Source organism: Mus musculus, chromosome 9, assembly GCF_000001635.26.
Source record: "Mus musculus strain C57BL/6J chromosome 9, GRCm38.p6 C57BL/6J".
Lineage (NCBI taxonomy): Eukaryota > Metazoa > Chordata > Mammalia > Rodentia > Muridae > Mus > Mus musculus.
This window is the reverse complement of record NC_000075.6, coordinates 96,118,621-96,134,944: the sequence shown is the minus strand read 5'-3', so window position 1 is coordinate 96,134,944 and position 16,324 is coordinate 96,118,621. Positions and strand designations below refer to the sequence as shown.

Sequence of the window (16,324 nt, the reverse complement as noted above, 5' to 3'; positions counted from 1 at the left end):
GTGCCGTGGATGAAACATGAAGAAAAAAAGAGGGTTTAGCTCAAAAGAATAGGTAAAAAACATGAAGGACTGAAAACCATCAACACCGAGCTTCCTGGCTTTGAGGGGGCCTTTGGGAAGTCAAGGAGAAAGCACGAAGTTCAAACTTTTAAACTTCTTGATGTTAGTACCGTGAGGAAAATCAGTTTCTATGGCTGTGAAGACAGGGCTTCACCATGGTCAGAAAAAGCAAAACCGAACGCACTGGCTAATACCTGCAATCTCACAGTCCAGGAGGCAAGAGGATTACCTGAGGGCAATCTGAGCTAGTTAGTGAACGCTTATCTCAAACAAAACTACCCCACCAGGGAGCTGGCCAGTGGGTACAAAGCCACAAACAGGGGAGTGGGGTTGGGGTACAAATAACAAAAAGATAGTTTGTAATCCCAGCTCTAGTCCCTGAGCGACCTTAAACAACCTACTATTTTCTTTTTTTTCCCAAGAGTTCAATTTATTTCTGTAGCATGTATACAGTGTTCTGCCTATATGTGTGCCTGTACACCAGAAGAGGGCATCAGATCTCACTGTAGATGGCTTGTAAGCCACCACGTGGTTACTAGGAATTGAACTCAGAACTTCAGGATAAGTTCTAGTGCTCTTAACCTCTAAGCCATCTCTCCAGTCCCCCAACCTATTCTCTAAGCTTCGGTTTCCTCCCTGGTCTCTTGCCCAGATAATGAAAGTTGGAAGAGCAAAGGCGATCAGCTTGGCAGCTGCAGCTGGTGCTGCTGCGACTGTCTACAGCACACACATACTCAGATGCTGTGAAGATACACACTAATACGAGCAATAAGAACATAAATTCTACTCTCATGCTTTGTTAGGACCCCTGACTCTAAGTATAGGGCAAGTTTCTGAGACCTTTGTGCTACCACAAGACAAGATAGGGAACTTTGAAGAAAACAGCCATCTCTTATTTCAAGTTTTCTTTTGAAATGGGAACTCACAGTGTTGACCAGGCTGCCCTCAGACTCTGCTCAAACAATCCTCCTGCCTCAGCTTCCCAAGTGCTGGAACTATAGCTGTACACCACTCTGCTGTCTCCATTCCTGTGGTTTTGTTTGTTTGGTTGGTTTTTGTTTTTTTAAGGATAAATCTCTTGGGCTGGAGAGATGGCTTGTGAGCCACCATGTGGTTGCTGGGAATTGAACTCAGGACCTCTGGAAGAGCAGACAGTGCTCTTAAACCTCTGAGCCATTTCTCCATCCCTACAGCGTGGTTTTAATTGCACTATGCATAGTACTGAAGTAGGAGCTATGCCTGGCTTCTTTCTCATTATTTTAAGCACAAATGATGAGCAAAGTGTATCTATGAGCTAAAAGGAGACCCATTTAAATCTCTTAGCCAAACACAACTGTCTTTCTTCACAAATGAAAACTCCCCAGACAGGTTCCCCCAGCAGCCAATCCCTGAGGCAGTGTAGGCCACACAAAACACTTACTTGTTCCATGTAATGAAAGTGGCTCTCTGTGTTGATATGCCAAGACCGACAATTTGATTCATCTGCACCCCTGCAGCTGAAGGTAAAGACAGATAAGGCATGTTTAAAACCCAGTGACGTTTAACTGTGTAAACATAGCATAGAACCTCTGACAACAATGTCTGAGTCCTGTTATCAGAACTAAGATAATTTTGCATTATGTATATTTAAAAGAAAAAAAGATACTCTAGTAATAACAAAAACTGCCCTTTTAAAACTTAAAATGGGGTGGGGCTGGAGAGACGGCTCAACGGTTAAAAGCACTGGGTGTTCTCCCAGAGGACCTGGGTACAGTTTCTAGTACCCACAAGGCAGCTTACATCTGTAACTCCAGTTTGCAGGGGATCCAACAGCCTCCACACATGCAGGCAAATCACCAATGCCAATAAAATAAGATAAAAATAAATAAATATAAAAAACAAAAAATAAAAAACCCAAATATCAATCACACTAATTTTTTTCCTAATAATACTAAAAACCTAGATCTTAATTTAGCCAATAACCAATTATAATAGAAGCTGCCTGGTGATGGTGAATTAAAATCTCCACGGAAATTAGTATAATGACTGAATTTGAGAACATATTTTTCAACTCAAACAGATGTCAAGTATAGAAATAAAAACATGAGCTTGTTTTTGTTTGTTTTGCTTTTCTGAGATAAAGCTCACTCTGTAGCCCAGGCTGGCCCCAATCTCATTATTTAGCCCTGCAGCAATCCTCTTGCTCCACCAGTCTGACTGTTGGAAGGACAGGCATGGGCCCTCCACTAAGCTGACATTAAGGAGTTTGGTTCTTGTTACTTTGTAAAGATTTATTTTTATTCCTCTGTGTGTGTGTGTGTGTGTGTGTACACCACATGTGAGCAGGTGCCTGAGGAGGCCAGAGAAGGAGAGGGATCCGGCACCCACAGGGCTTGAGTTACAGGCCGTCTTAAGCCATCGAACATGGGTGCTATGAACCGAACTCGGGTCCTCTGGAAGAGTAGGTAGGAAGCACCCTTACCCACTAAGCTGTTGTCACTGTGCTATATGACGGGGGGGGGGGGGGGGGGGGACGACACATGGTACACATGTGCATTCAGTTCTCTCCTTCAGCCTTCTCAGGGGTTCCAGAGATCAAACTCAGGTCACAGGCTTCCACGTGACATGTGCTTTTATGCTCAGAGCAGTTTTTCAATTTCTGTTTTGCTTTCGTGCTACTGGGAATAGGACCCAGGGCCTCGAGCATGCTGGGTAAACAATCAATAAGTATAGGGTAAGACCAAAGCATGAGCTTTTTCAACCAAATTTCCTAAAATAAAAAAATGTGGGTTTTTTTGGTCTTGTTTTGTTTTTAGACTAGATCTCACTATGTAGCACCGGCTGACCTGGAATACATGATGTAGACCAGGATGGCCTTGAACTCACAGAGATCTATCGGCCTCCTGAGTTAGAAATGTGGTGGGATTTTTTTTTTTTTTTTGGTTTTTTAGAGACAGGGTTTCTCTGTGTAGCCCTGGTTGTTCTGGAACTCACTCTGTAGTCCAGGCTGGCCTTGAACTCAGAAATCCACCTGTCTCTGCCTCCCAAGTGCTGGGATTAAAGGCGTGTGCTACCACACCCGGCAAAATGTGTTGTTTTTATAACGAACATTATAAACCACTTCCATATAAACCACTTTCTTTCTTTGCAACTAGGTTTCATTAATGCAGTGCTAGCTGGCCTCAATTCTCTTGCCTTAGCCTCCTACGTGTTGGCATCCCATGGCATATCACCACACTCAGCCTGTAATATTCTTTTAAAATCAATTCATGTGAGGACAGAGAAAAATGTGTCACCTCCCAGATTGATATTTCTTCCAAAAAATGTTTAACCTAACTCTAATCAGGAAGAATAAGACAACCCAAAATAAGAAACAGTCTACTGAGCTGGACTGTTGAAAAGGGTCAATAAAAAAAGAGCTGGAGAGCTGGCTCAGCGGTTAGCAACACAGCTGTTCTTCAGAGGACCAGAGTTCAATTCCCAGCACCCACACAGAGGCTTACAACTGGAATCTCTAGCTTCAGTTCCACAGAGAACGCTGTCCTCTTCTGGCTTCCACAAGCACCAGGCACAGCCAGGGTGGACAGATATACAGGAAGGTATGCAAAGAAAAGAAAAAGAAATCTTTAAAAAAGAAATCTTAAGGGTACTGGAGAAATGGCTCAGTGGTTAAGAGCACTGACTGTTCTTCCAGAGGTCCTGAGTTCAATTCCCAGCAACCACATGGTGGCTGACACCTGTAATGGGATCTGACGCCCTCTTCTGGTGTGTCTGAAAACAGTGACAGTATTCTCATATACATAAAATAAATAAATATTTTTAATTTTTTTTTAAATTTAACTATCAATCTCAAAAAGAGCAAGCTCGGGGGCTGGTGAGATGGCTCAGTGGTTAAGAGCGCTGACTGCTCTTCCAAAGGTCCTGAGTTCAAGTCCCAGTAACTCACAGCCATCTGTAACGAAATCTGATGCTCTCTTCTGGAGTGTCTGAAGACAGCTACAGTGTACTTACATATAATAAATAAATAAATAAATAAATAAATAAATAAATAAATAAATATTAAAAAAAGAGCAAGCTCTAGATGGACAGACAGACTGGCAGCTATATAAATGTCACATGAGCTCATATTCTAGACCGAAAATAAAGTTCTTTAAAATAAAGGTAAGAGAATCCTGGGAAGTAGGGTTTGGTCTCTTTTTTGTTTTTTAAAGACAGGATTTCTCTGTATAGCCCTGGCTGTCCTGAAACTCCCTCTGTAGACCAGGCTGGCCTCAAACTCTTAGGTATCTGCCTGCCTCTGCCTCCGGGGTAGCTGGGATTAAAGGCGTGCGCCACCACTGCCTTTCTGGAAGTGGCTTTACTGTATATTTCCTGAGTGGTATAAGGACTCTTCTTAGTCACACAGCAAGTGTCCCTGTCCTGTGAGATCATCTTGTAGTATTTAGGCACAATTGGCCAAAGAACCCAGCCGGGGACGTTTGCTGAGAATCACAAACAAAGCAAACCTATGCTTCTCTATTGCACTGGTTAGTCTGTTGATTTAACTCAAGTTAGCGTCACCTAAGAAGAAAGACTCTCAACTGAGAAAATGCCTCCATCAGATTTGTCGGTAGACAAGCCTGTGGGATATTTCCTTGACTAATGACTCATGTGGAAGGATCCAGTCCTCTGTGGTAGTGCTATGCCTGGCCAAGTGTGCTGGGTGTTTAAGGCAAGATGAACAAGCCAACAGAAGCAAGCCAGTAAGCGGTACTGCTCGCTCCAAGGCCTCTGCTCCAGTTCCTGCCTGGAGTTCCTGCCCTGGCATCCATGAGTGATGACTGATCGACGTCTAAGCTGTAAGATGAAATAACTCTTTCTTCCCAAGTTGCTTTTTTGGTCAGAGTTGGTAACATCACTGACAACCCTAACTATGAGGAATAGACACATGTTCACAGTACAGTCTTTGGCTTTAAAAAAACAAAACAAACCAGCAAACAAACAAACAAAACCTGAAGACTACAAGCAGGGCACTGTGCTAAGCATATGTTCTATCTCTGAACTATCCACCAACTCTTTATTCTTACAATTCATAAAAGAAATTCTGAAATGGTAAAACCTCAAAAGACAAAAGGGAAAAGCAACCCAGTCCCCGCCCCTAAATTTGCAATTTTCTTATTACACTAAACCCAGCTTTTTTTTTTTCTACTTAAAAACTATGAGGCTGTCAGTGGTGGCTGACATCTTTAATCTCAGCACTCGTGAGACAGAGGCAGGTTGATCTCTTAGTTCTAAGCTAGTCTGGTCTACAGAGTGAGTTCCATGACAACAGAGTTAACATACTGAGACCCTGTCTCAAAAAACAAAAACAAAACAAACAAACAAACAAACAGAACATGTATATATGTGTCACCTGCAGAGGCTAGAAGGAGGCATTGGATTCCTGAAGCTGGAGGTACAAGCTGTGGTAAACCAGTAGATGTTGGTGCTCAGAAGCCAGACTGGTTCCTCTAAAGTCACAGCAAGTGCTCTTAATAACTTGACCCTCTTATTTTTCTTTTTTTAAGGCAGAGTCTCCTAAGCAGCTTAAACTGATCTCAAATACAATTGGTGTGTGACATTTAAAAATATGTTTGTATGTCTATTATTTATTCATATTTATAAATATATATTTCTATATATCATATATAAGTGATATATATGATATATAAAAGGTCATATATATTATATACATTTAGTGTATGTATTATAAATTTAGTAATCCTCAAAATCCGTGGAAAATTCATCAGGAAGAAGTCCACTGTGGACGACAGTCTCTTTGTAAACCATTACCTTTGACAGCATCTTTTATTACGGCAACAAACTGAGCCCAGAGAGAATCAGGATCGATTTCAACCCAGCCAGGTTGAGGGTAAACATTTTCTACCTATTCATGAAAACAAAATTTAGTGAGAATGGCATTAGACAAAGCTGATAATACTGGCATCTTAAAATACTGGTTAAAATAAGTAACATGGTTGCATGTAATTAATCCTTACTGTTTGAAAAGAGAGCCGGGTGTGTACAAAACCGTGGGTTTGTTCCCCACCCAACCCTGAAATAAAAGCTATCCACCAACACAGCAGCATTCAGGTGTCTATAGAGGGCTTACATTTTATTTTAGCTTTACATTTATTTCTACAATGGAGATGTTTTGTAATTGGTGGCACCTGCCTTTAATCCCAGCACTTGGGGGCAGAGGTAGGCAGACCTCTGTGAGGCCACCCTGATCTTCAGAGAAAGTTCCAAGACAGCTAGGGGCTACACAGAGAAACCCTGTCTCAAAAAAACAAAACAAAACACCCACAAAAAACAAAAACATAATTGTGTAAAACAAACAAACAAAGAAACAAACAAAATAGCACACAGCTATGCCAGTGTACCCCAGAAGCCGAAACAGCAGGAGAGTAGCAACTGTCTCAGCTACATTGTGAGTTCCAGGCCACCCTAGGCTATACAGCAAAACCCTGTCTCAAAATCAACAGCAATTGAAAAAAAAAAAAAAAAAAGAAAGAAAGAAAAGAAAGAAAAAAAAGATGACTAGGGAGGCCTATCGCCCAGGAGGTTGTGGATTGATCCTGGGTTCACACAGAAGCTGCACTGGTCGGGATGTGTTCCTGAAAAGCAAACTAAAAGCCTAGGAGCACAAAGGGACAGATCACTGCCCAGTTCCCTGCCTGGCCACTTGATGGTGCACACACAAGCACATATGTGAAATTTAGAACTAGAGCCAAGCAGTGCCACACACTTGTGATCCCAGCAGGTGGGAGGCAGAGGCAAAAGGATCAAGAGCTGTAGATGAGCCTGGACCACACAGGGAGATCTTTCCTTAAAAAAACTAAGTAAACAAATGAACAAACAAACAGACGAACAAAAGGCAAGAGGGCTCTTAAGAAAATGAGTGTTCCCGGCGTGGGAGGTGCACAGGCCATAATCTTAGTAATTGGGAGGCAAAAGCAGGAAGACTCCCAAAGGCAAGGATAGTTCAAGACCATCCCGTGTCATAAAATCAGAGGAGGGAAGGGAAAGAAAAAGAGGAGAGAGAGAGGAGAAAGAAGGGGGAGGAAAGAAGAGGGAAGGGGAGGGGGAGGGAAGGAGAGGACAGGAAAGGGGAGAGAGGGAAGGGCAGGGAGAGGGAAGAAAGAAAAGAGAATTAAATTATAAAGGGCACATTAGTAGAAAATAGCCGCGGATGACTACCAGCACAAGACCTGGATTCCAAATATAGAAAGAAGGCACAACAAGCAAATAAACAACCCAATTAAAAACGCACAAAACAAGACCAAAAATAAATTAAAAAGACGCGCAAAGCAGCAAAACAAGCACTTGCCAAGAAAAGGAGATGGATGGTAAATAAACTCGTGGTGGTGCATGTCTTCAATCCCAGCACTGGGAAGACAGAGGCAGGAGGATCTCTGTGAGTTCAAAGCCAACTTGGTTTACATCTGGGAGTTATGGGACAGCCAGGGCTCCTTAAGAAGGCCCTGCCCCAAATTTTTAAATAAATAAATACAAACGAACAAACAAAATAAAGAAAAAGAAAGAAACCAGTTGGGACTGGAAGGTGCTCAGCAGTAAAGAGCACTAGCTACACAGTTGACCGGGACTCAATTCCCAGCAGCCACATGGTAGCCCACATCCATCTTCCAGTTCCAGGGGATCTGACATCCACCCTTCTGGTCCCCATGGGCACTGCACACACATGGTACACAGATATACATGCAGGTAAAAGACCCATACACATGAGTTAAAAATTTAAAACTCTAAAACAGTATTTTAAAAAACAAGACCTATGTGTTACCACTAATTGTAGATAAATACAGATTAATAATAATAATAATAGTAATAAGCTGGTCACTGGCCAGGTGGCTGAGCAGAAGGTGCCTAAGCCCCATTCCCAGGCCTCATATAAAAGTATAAAGAGAACTACAGTCATGAAGCTGCCCCTCTGGCATCTACATGAGCGCTACGGCACTGAGCCAACACACACACAGAAAGAAAGAAAGAAAGAAAGAAAGAAAGAAAGAAAGAAAGAAAGAAAGAAAGAAAGAAAAAAAGAAAGTAGTAAATATGAATAAACACATAAGCCAAACAATTACGGATACTGACGGATAGGCAGAACAACTGGGTCTCCATGAACTGCTAGTAAGAACGCAAATTGGTACAGCCGATCAAGAAAAGGCCTGGGTTTGGGGCGTGGGGTGGGCGCTGCTGGTGCTGTGATGTGCTTTGACCTGTTTTGAGACAGGGTCTCACACGTAGTTCAGGCTGGGCCCAAACTCTCTGCTTAACCTAAGATGACGTTGAACTAGTAATTCTCCTGCCTCAGCTATCCAAGTGTAGGACTACAGGTGTGTGCCCACAGCCCTTGCTCAGCAAATTCTTACTAAAATACACATCCCTTTCCAGGCATAATGGCACCTTTAATCCTAGCACTCAGAAAGCAGTGTCAGGAGGACCTCTGTGAGGGCAGCCTGGTCTACATAGTGAGTTCTAGGCCAGTCAGGGCTACATGATGAGTTTATGTCTTTAAAAAAAAAAAAAGATAAACACTCATCTGCCACATACGCCAACACACCCACCCCAGAGAACAGACAGAAAACAAACCATCAAACCAGGAATGAGCTGTGGATACACACAGCCTGAGCAAATCTCAAAAGGCTATCAGCTGAATAACTCGGCCCTGACAGGTCTTACTGTATAGATAGGACATGTCTTTCTCCGTTGTTCTCTTTCCTTTTAATCCCAATAGAAAGAAATGTTTACCGTGGCACATTGCGAGGGTGGCAGGCTGCAGAGTGACACCTCGTGTTGCCCCTCCTGCCTCAGCCCCCATGGTTAAAGCATGCACTGTCATATCCAACTTGTGTGCAGGTGCACACGTGTGCACATGTGTATTTGCACATGTGTGCACATGTAGATCCTTCCTCCTTTGCCTCTCGCCATTGTAAAATGCCCTGATAAAAAACTAACAGAAGGGTCACCCTTTCTGGGGACCTGTCCCAGCTACACAGGAGCTGCTTCCCTTCTCTAAATTTAAGGCAACTTAAAAGACAAAGGCTTTCTTCTGGCCTCCAGTTCAAGGGCACGGTCCATGATGCTGGACGAGCCAAGGTGGCTGGAGCTTCAAGCAGCTGGTCACACTGCACCCACACTCAGGAACAGAGATCAGTGTTCTGCTTACACTCCCCATTGTGTACAGGCCAGGGTCCCCTGACCAGGGACCGGTCCCATCTACAGTTAAGACGGTGCTTCCGCAACCTTTAACCTAATCGAGATACCCCTCAGGACCAGGGCCAGTGGCATATTCTTGGACGGTCCTAGATCCTGTGAGGTAGGCGGTTAACACTAATTATGCAAGAAGGACATCGAGGGAGAGTCTCCTACTTGGATCTGGGGTTTGTCTACTCGACTAGTCTAGCTAGGCAGTTAGTGGCAGGACCCTCCGTCTCCCCCACCCAAGCACTGGGATCATGGGTGGGCTGTCATGCCCACCTAATATAAACACGGGTGCTGGTGGTCCAAACTCCAGTTCTCACGCTTGTACGGCAAGCACAATATCCTCTGAGCTATACCCCCAGTCCCTCACTCAGCTTTTATATGATGTCTTCAGAAGACAAAACTATATACGGAGAAGAGACAGGTGGTTACACTCAGTGAGGTACTGGTGGGAAGCCAATAAGGTCACAGTGTGTGAAGGAGTTTTGGGGTTAATCTCCTATAGATGTTCCCAGAACCCACGTCAGGCAGCTCACAGCCATGTTCAAGTCCAACTCCTGAGAATCTGAGGCCCTCTTCTAGACTCTTCGGGCACTGGCGTGCATGGGCCGTGCATTCTCACACACAAGGATACAGACACATAAATGAAAATCTTAAAATTAACTTTGAAAATGTTTTTAAGAGCCTACAGATTAAAATTTAACTGATGGCTTAAACAAATATATTTATCCCCGATATTTTTCAAGACTCCGATAAAAGAAAATCGACAAAAATAAAGATAAGCAGGTATGGGCCACACACCTGTCTGTCATCCGGGCACTCGGGAGGTCTGTTTTGAGTTCCAGGGCAGCTTGGATTACAAACAGACCCTATTTCCAAAGGCATCAGAATGAGAACAAAGAGAAGGAGCAAAGAGGATCAGAGTGGATTTAACAAATGTTGTTAATGTGAGCTAAGAATGGGCAGGTGGGAAAGCTTTACACAGAAGACAACGCCCCGCGTGGATTAGTTCACCCCCTTCACCCCACTTCACTTCCTTAGAATGAGACCTGAGTCAGATTACCTCTCCTCAGAAAGGAGCGCCCACTGAAGGTGTCTCCCCGATTTCTTTCCCTCAGCCTCTGTGAGTGCCTCCGACTTTACAGGCACTGCAGAGATGAAGGGGGTGTGTGCTAGTCACTCAGACTCTGAGAAGAGCCCATAGCAGAGAGCAGAGGTTCTAGGCTGGCTGGGCCCTGGAAAGGGGTAAAGTCTATGTGAGGCTCCCCGAAGCCCCTTACCACACTGCTGCTTCTCCTTAACCGGCAGCAGGTGCTAGGTTCACTCTCTGGAGAGGCTGATCTTACAAATAACAGCCAGAGATCAGTGCTTTAGATACTGAAAGATGAGCAGGAAGCCCACCAGAAGTACCATTTGAAGAAACTGTCCAACATGGAGGAAGTGGTCAAGATGAGACCTGAAAAGCCTGGTGTGTTACAAGGTGATGGGTTTGACGTCTGCTAGTCTCCCCTGTGCCCCTAGGAAGCAAGTTTAACAACATCTACTTCCCTTCCATCAACTTTGCCAGGCTTTTCTAATTATGCTAGAATGTTTCAACTGCAACAAATTCTCTCTCTCAAAACAACTTCATGTAGGTATCCTTGCTTCAAACCTCCAAGCCCTTAGACCTAATGGTGGACTTCAGATTATGTCGCCTACACTGCTGGACAGCGCATGCCATGTCCATTTTCACCAGTTTTGGTTTTTTTATTTTTTTTTATTTTTTTTATTTTTTTTATTTTTTTGTTTTTTTGAGACAGTGTTTCTCTGTATAGCCCCGGCTGTCCTGGAACTCACTTTGTAGACCAGGCTGGCCTCGAACTCAGAAATCCGCCTGCCTCTGCCTCCCAAGTGCTGGGATTAAAGGCATGCGCCACCATGCCTGGCCAGTTTTGTTTTTTGTTTGTTTTTTAAGATCTTTATTTATTTTATGTATGTGAGTGCTCTATCTGCATGTACACCTGCATACCAGAAGAGGGCATCAGATGCCATTACAGATGGTTGTGAGCCACCATGTGGTTTCTGGGACTTGAACTCAGGACCTTTGGAGGAGCAGCCAGTGCTCTTAACCACTGTGCCATCTCTCCAGCCCACAGCAGAGGTTTTTATAGTTCAGTTTTGGAGGTTGATAGTTCAGAATCACAGCACGCACGCGCACACACGCACACACGCACACGCACGCACACACACACACACACACACCCCGGGCCCTTAGTTCAGCAAGGCCTCCCTTGGCTGCATCATATCATGGTGGAAGGAAACATTATGTGCCCCAAACACACACAAGAAATAGCCACCATGCATGGTGGCACACCTCTATGATTCGAACACTTGGGAGTCTTGGACAAGTATTGCCAAGAGTTTGAAGTCACAAGAATTGGGGGAGTGGGGAGGGGGGTGGAGAGAGGATGAACAGACAGGGACAGGAGGGGGGAAGAGGAGGAAGAAGGAAGGAGAGAGGAGAGGGAGGAGGAATGAGGAAGTAGGAGGAAGAGACAGGAGCAGAGAGCAGGAAGGCAGTGTTCCTGCAGTTACCACATCTCTTGGGTGCAAAACAAGGAAGCACCTAATCCCCTACGATCTCTCCCTAGAACCCACCTCTTACAGATTCTATAGCTCCAGGAAACACCACCCTGGCTGTCTAAGATTCTAACAGTTAATCCCTGGGAACAAGCTCAAACCACTGGAAACCCTAACCATGTAACGTGAGAAATGTGCCCCCAACAGAAGAGGACTAAGCCAAAACAGAAGAAAACAGTGAAAGTCAAGAAGAAAGCATCTTCAGTTGATTAAAAGCCAGAGCCTGTTTTTTCAAGAGTGAACACAGCTTGCCAATGCTGGAGGCCTTGATGCCTCTGTGCTGAGCCTTTCTATCCTGTTCTTCCCACCATCACATTTTATGGTTTTCATAGTAGCACGACGTCCTTCTGGGAAAGAACACGATGAGTTTTCTCCAGTTTCCAAAACAATCACATCAATACACATTGTGAGGGCTTCAGATATGGGCCACGCATTCTAACACTTAACAATAACATTTAACTGTCCACTATAAAGACTGTCTTAGTATTTTGTGTGTGCAGATACCTGGCACAGAGCACGTGAGAAGGTCAGAGGTCAACCTGGATGAGTCAGTTCCCTCCTTCAAGCACCTGGGTCCCAGGAATTGATCTCAGGTCACCAGGCTTGGTGGCAAAGTACCCTTACATCTCAATGGCACCATGGGGGTGGAGGGATTAAAGTTACAAAGGTTGAGGATGTGCAGAATCATGTGTGTGTGTGTGTGTGTGAGAGTGTGTGTGTGTGTGTGTGTGTGTGTGTGTGTGTGTTTGTGATAGAACCAGCATCACCACAAAAAATGGGAAAAAAAATAACTGGAGTCTTGAGCAGCTTCCTACAAACCGAATGCAAAGTTTCACGTTTGGATTTAAATTTTAACTTAAAGATAATGGAAGCCCGTCCTGCTCACATACCCAAAGGACGGTCTCTTTTTCCCTTTTTATTTCCTTTCCATGTGCCTTGTTTGGCTATATGAATCAAATCCTCCTACACTAAGATTTTAGGTTTTTATGAACAATCTTTCCATTATACAAGAAGGGGTGTAACTTCCACTGAGAAGGCTACATCCAGAACCCATGAAGTAAACTGAATTCCTAGCATTTTAATTATTTTGATTCTGAGACAGAGTCTCATTGTGCAGCCCTGGTTTGCCCTGGAATCTGCTATGAAGAACAGGCTAGCCTCAAACTCACAGAGATCTGACTGCCTCTGCCCTCCAAGCGCGAGGAGTAAAGATGTGCACCACTAGGCCGGCATTTACTCTCATCATTTACTCTCCACCCATGAAGTCCTAAAGTGCTAAACGACAGTGTAGACTAGCAAGACCTTATTCTTAATGAATTCAGCTCTCTGCAGCACAGCCTCAGAAGGCGCCTCCTTATCTTTTTGTTGGTTGGAAGTAACGCCCAGGGCACTGCACATGCCAGGCCAGTGTGCTTGGACTAACAATCTGATGCACGATTAAGTTTCTAGAAAGTTGGCCAAAGAAAGACCCCATGTTTTATCACTAGAGACAACAGACATAAAATTATTTTTTTAAATGGCCACATAAGCAAAGACTAGTGGTGTCTCAGCAGGGATGGGATGGGGTGGGCAGATACCTATTTCCAACCTAGCCTATGCTACAGAGAGAGTTCCAGACCAGCCTTGGATACAGAGAGAGATCTTAAGACCACAAATACACAAACACAAACAAAAACCACTATAACTTATTTTTGTATGTAGTTATCTGCCCAGAAGCACACCCTTAAGTTCTGACATCAGCTATCACGGTTTAAGACCATGCTTAGCATCCCAAAGACAGTGTTCTTCCCATCAGTTCCCAGGCATCGTCTCCACAGTTCTTTACATAGCCAGAGCTCCATCGGTAGACCAGGCAGGCTGGCCTTGAACTCAGAGACCCATCTGCCTCTATCTCCCAGGCCCTGGAATTAAAGGTATGTACCACCAAACCCCAATACTTTCTAAAAATCAAATTTCCTTAAATTGTGCAACAACTATGCAGCTGTATTGCCTACCAACTTCTTAAAAATTTATCAAATTTCATATTTACTTCAGGGTAGGGAGCACACTTGTGCCAGTTTAAAGTGCCGAGGACAGAGGGCAACCTATGCTCTCCTTTCTCCCTGTCCATCTCAGGGATCCAAGCTTAGGAGGGAGGACTGGGAAGTCCTCTTTACCTGCTGAGCCATCTCCTTCCTGAACCAAACTCTCATTCCTTAATTAAAAAAAAAAAATTTAAAATGCACCGTTTCAGCAAAAGTACTTTGTGACTAGAATTGTAAGAAAAACTAAGAAGTATCGTTGTGTTTGTGATAAAGACTTGCAATACGACAAGAGCTCAGTATGTGCCTTAGACCTGTCCTTAAAGGTTGGGACAGGGATGGACTGAGTGGGTGGGCAGTGTTCCGACACAGCTGGCCAGAGAGAGAGCGAGCAGCGCAGTTGCTGCAACTCACCTCCTAGCTCAGATCCCTGAAGGGAACGTCTAGTCTATTTCCTCAAAGTAAATTCTTAAGGCAGTCACTACTTAACTTTTACCCTAGTCGATGTAGGATAGCACAGGGAAAAAAGGGGGGAGCCCAGTGCTGTAAGGAAGAAGTTAAATGGCTCTCATATCCCTTCGCTAATATTTTAAACATTAGAAAATGCTAGTATTTAAAGGAGTAAATAAGAACACTACACTCAATCAACTGCATTGACCACTGTATAGAAATTAGCGCTTTATTAAAATGGGGGTTGGCTGTTAACTAGTATCATCTGAGGTTTAAGGCTTTGCTAACAAAGACCAACCAATGCTTTGGCAGGCTTCTCAAGCCAGAAGATACTTTTTAATGAATTCTCAAAGATGGAAAGAAATAAGGATAACAAAGCTTTCAAAATGTGCTCAGTGTCTCCAATATCCATGGAAGTTAAATGTTAATGTGAGGACCTAGCACTTTTACGAACGCAACCAGTAAGGTGGCTTGGCGGTAAAAGTACTTCTGCCAAGCCTGAAGACCTGAGTTCAATCCTAGGGACCGGGCCAACATGGTGGAAGGAGAAAACCGATGCCCAAGAAAGTTGTCCTCTGACTCCTAAATGTGTGCCATATAGCACGCGAGCACACACAGATACACAAATAATAAATGCAACGAATTGTTTAAATAACACAACCGAAAAAAAAAAACCCACAGTTTTATATTCCATCAAAATCTGAAGAGCTAAAAGGCATAAAAGGTCGACGAGGAAGTGCAGAAAAACCACGCAAATCACTAACCACCTTCTGTCCACATATACACAATCTGCCCGCGCTGCCCCGAGAGTCACCTCGGTTCCACCCAGGTAAAGCTAGAGCGCTGAGTCCCGCGGGACAGGAAGCGAGAGACAGACACCGGGCCACGCCGGCCCGAGCCCCCCAGAGGTGCAGGAAGAGCTAGGGTGCAGTCAGATCCCGAGACCCTCCCGCCGCGCCTAGTCACCTTCTGCGCGCTGGAGCCTCGCACTCGCGCCGTCTGGTCATAGACGTGGCAGCGGATCACCGTGCTGCCCACGTCCAGCCCCAGCACGAAGCGGGAGGGCGGCGAGGCCGACGCGCTCAGTTCCTCTCGCTGCCGCTCTGCACGCTCCTGCTGCCCTGACATCGCGACCCCGAACACTGCAGTCGCCACGGGCCGGCCAGCGCGGAGCTATAAACGCCAGACCCCGGGCGGAGAGCTCGCGGCCCCGCCCCTCCTACACCGCGCCCTGTCCCGCCCCTCGACGAGTTAGGCTCCGCCCCTTCACAAGACCCCGCCCCGCCTCGTTCAGCCCCTTCGGGAAGCCTTGCTACCCCACGCTCCGCCCCTAGCACCGTGACGTCAGGGCAGCGCGCCGAGCAGCTCGTGGGAATTTGGCAAAGATGGCGTTTACCGCAGCGCTGTACTGGATGTCACCGTTCAGCGACCGTTACTTTGAAACTTTTTAGTTCCCTTCTAGCCCAGATTACTTTTTTACGAATATCTGTTAGGAAAAATCAAGTGAGATGAAAAAATTTTAAACTTTTTTTCATGTTCACTTAGTTTTTTGCCTGTATTTATGTGTGTGAGCCACATGTGCCTGATGCATGTAGAAGTCAGAAGAGGACCTCCGACGATTGCAAGCTTCCATGTAGGCAATGATAACCAAACCCCGGTCTTCAGCAAGAGCAACTAGTGCTCTTAACCAGTGAGCCATCTTTCCAGTCCGTGGGAAGACATTCAAAAGTATAGGAGGTTCCTCATGAAGTCTTCCCAGAAAAGCTTGCATGTATTACACAACGATGAATAGATGTCCAAGTTTTGTATGGCACTAAAGGGCCTTTGCCGCGACACAAAGTTTAAATTTCGTGAGAATGTTTTGTGGGTAGCTTATCAGCTTAAAGGAATATTTTCTTGTTTATATTACTCTGTTAGCCTACTTGCTTCCCAGAGATTTGCCAAGTTGGATTTGGGTT

At 44.7% G+C, this 16,324-nt stretch overlaps 1 protein-coding gene across 5 annotated transcripts in view; it reads right to left on the bottom strand.

Moving 5' to 3' along the window:
• Window positions 1-15,601, bottom strand: part of Gk5 (glycerol kinase 5 (putative)) — a 65,284-nt gene extending 49,683 nt beyond the window's left edge. For 2 of the 5 annotated variants that reach the window (NM_001368879.1, NM_177352.5), the window contains exons 1-3: window positions 15,333-15,516; window positions 5,851-5,944; window positions 1,481-1,556 (exon numbers count right to left, since the gene is read on the bottom strand). In NM_001368879.1, the coding sequence (NP_001355808.1) occupies window positions 1,481-1,556; window positions 5,851-5,944; window positions 15,333-15,494 (332 nt within the window). In that variant the 5' untranslated portion in view covers window positions 15,495-15,516. Of the gene's footprint in view, window positions 1-1,480; window positions 1,557-5,850; window positions 5,945-15,332 lie in introns of all 5 variants that reach the window. The other 3 variants (XM_006511132.3, XM_006511134.2, XM_006511133.3) reach the window with 3 other exon arrangements.
• Window positions 15,602-16,324: the final 723 nt, after the last annotated feature.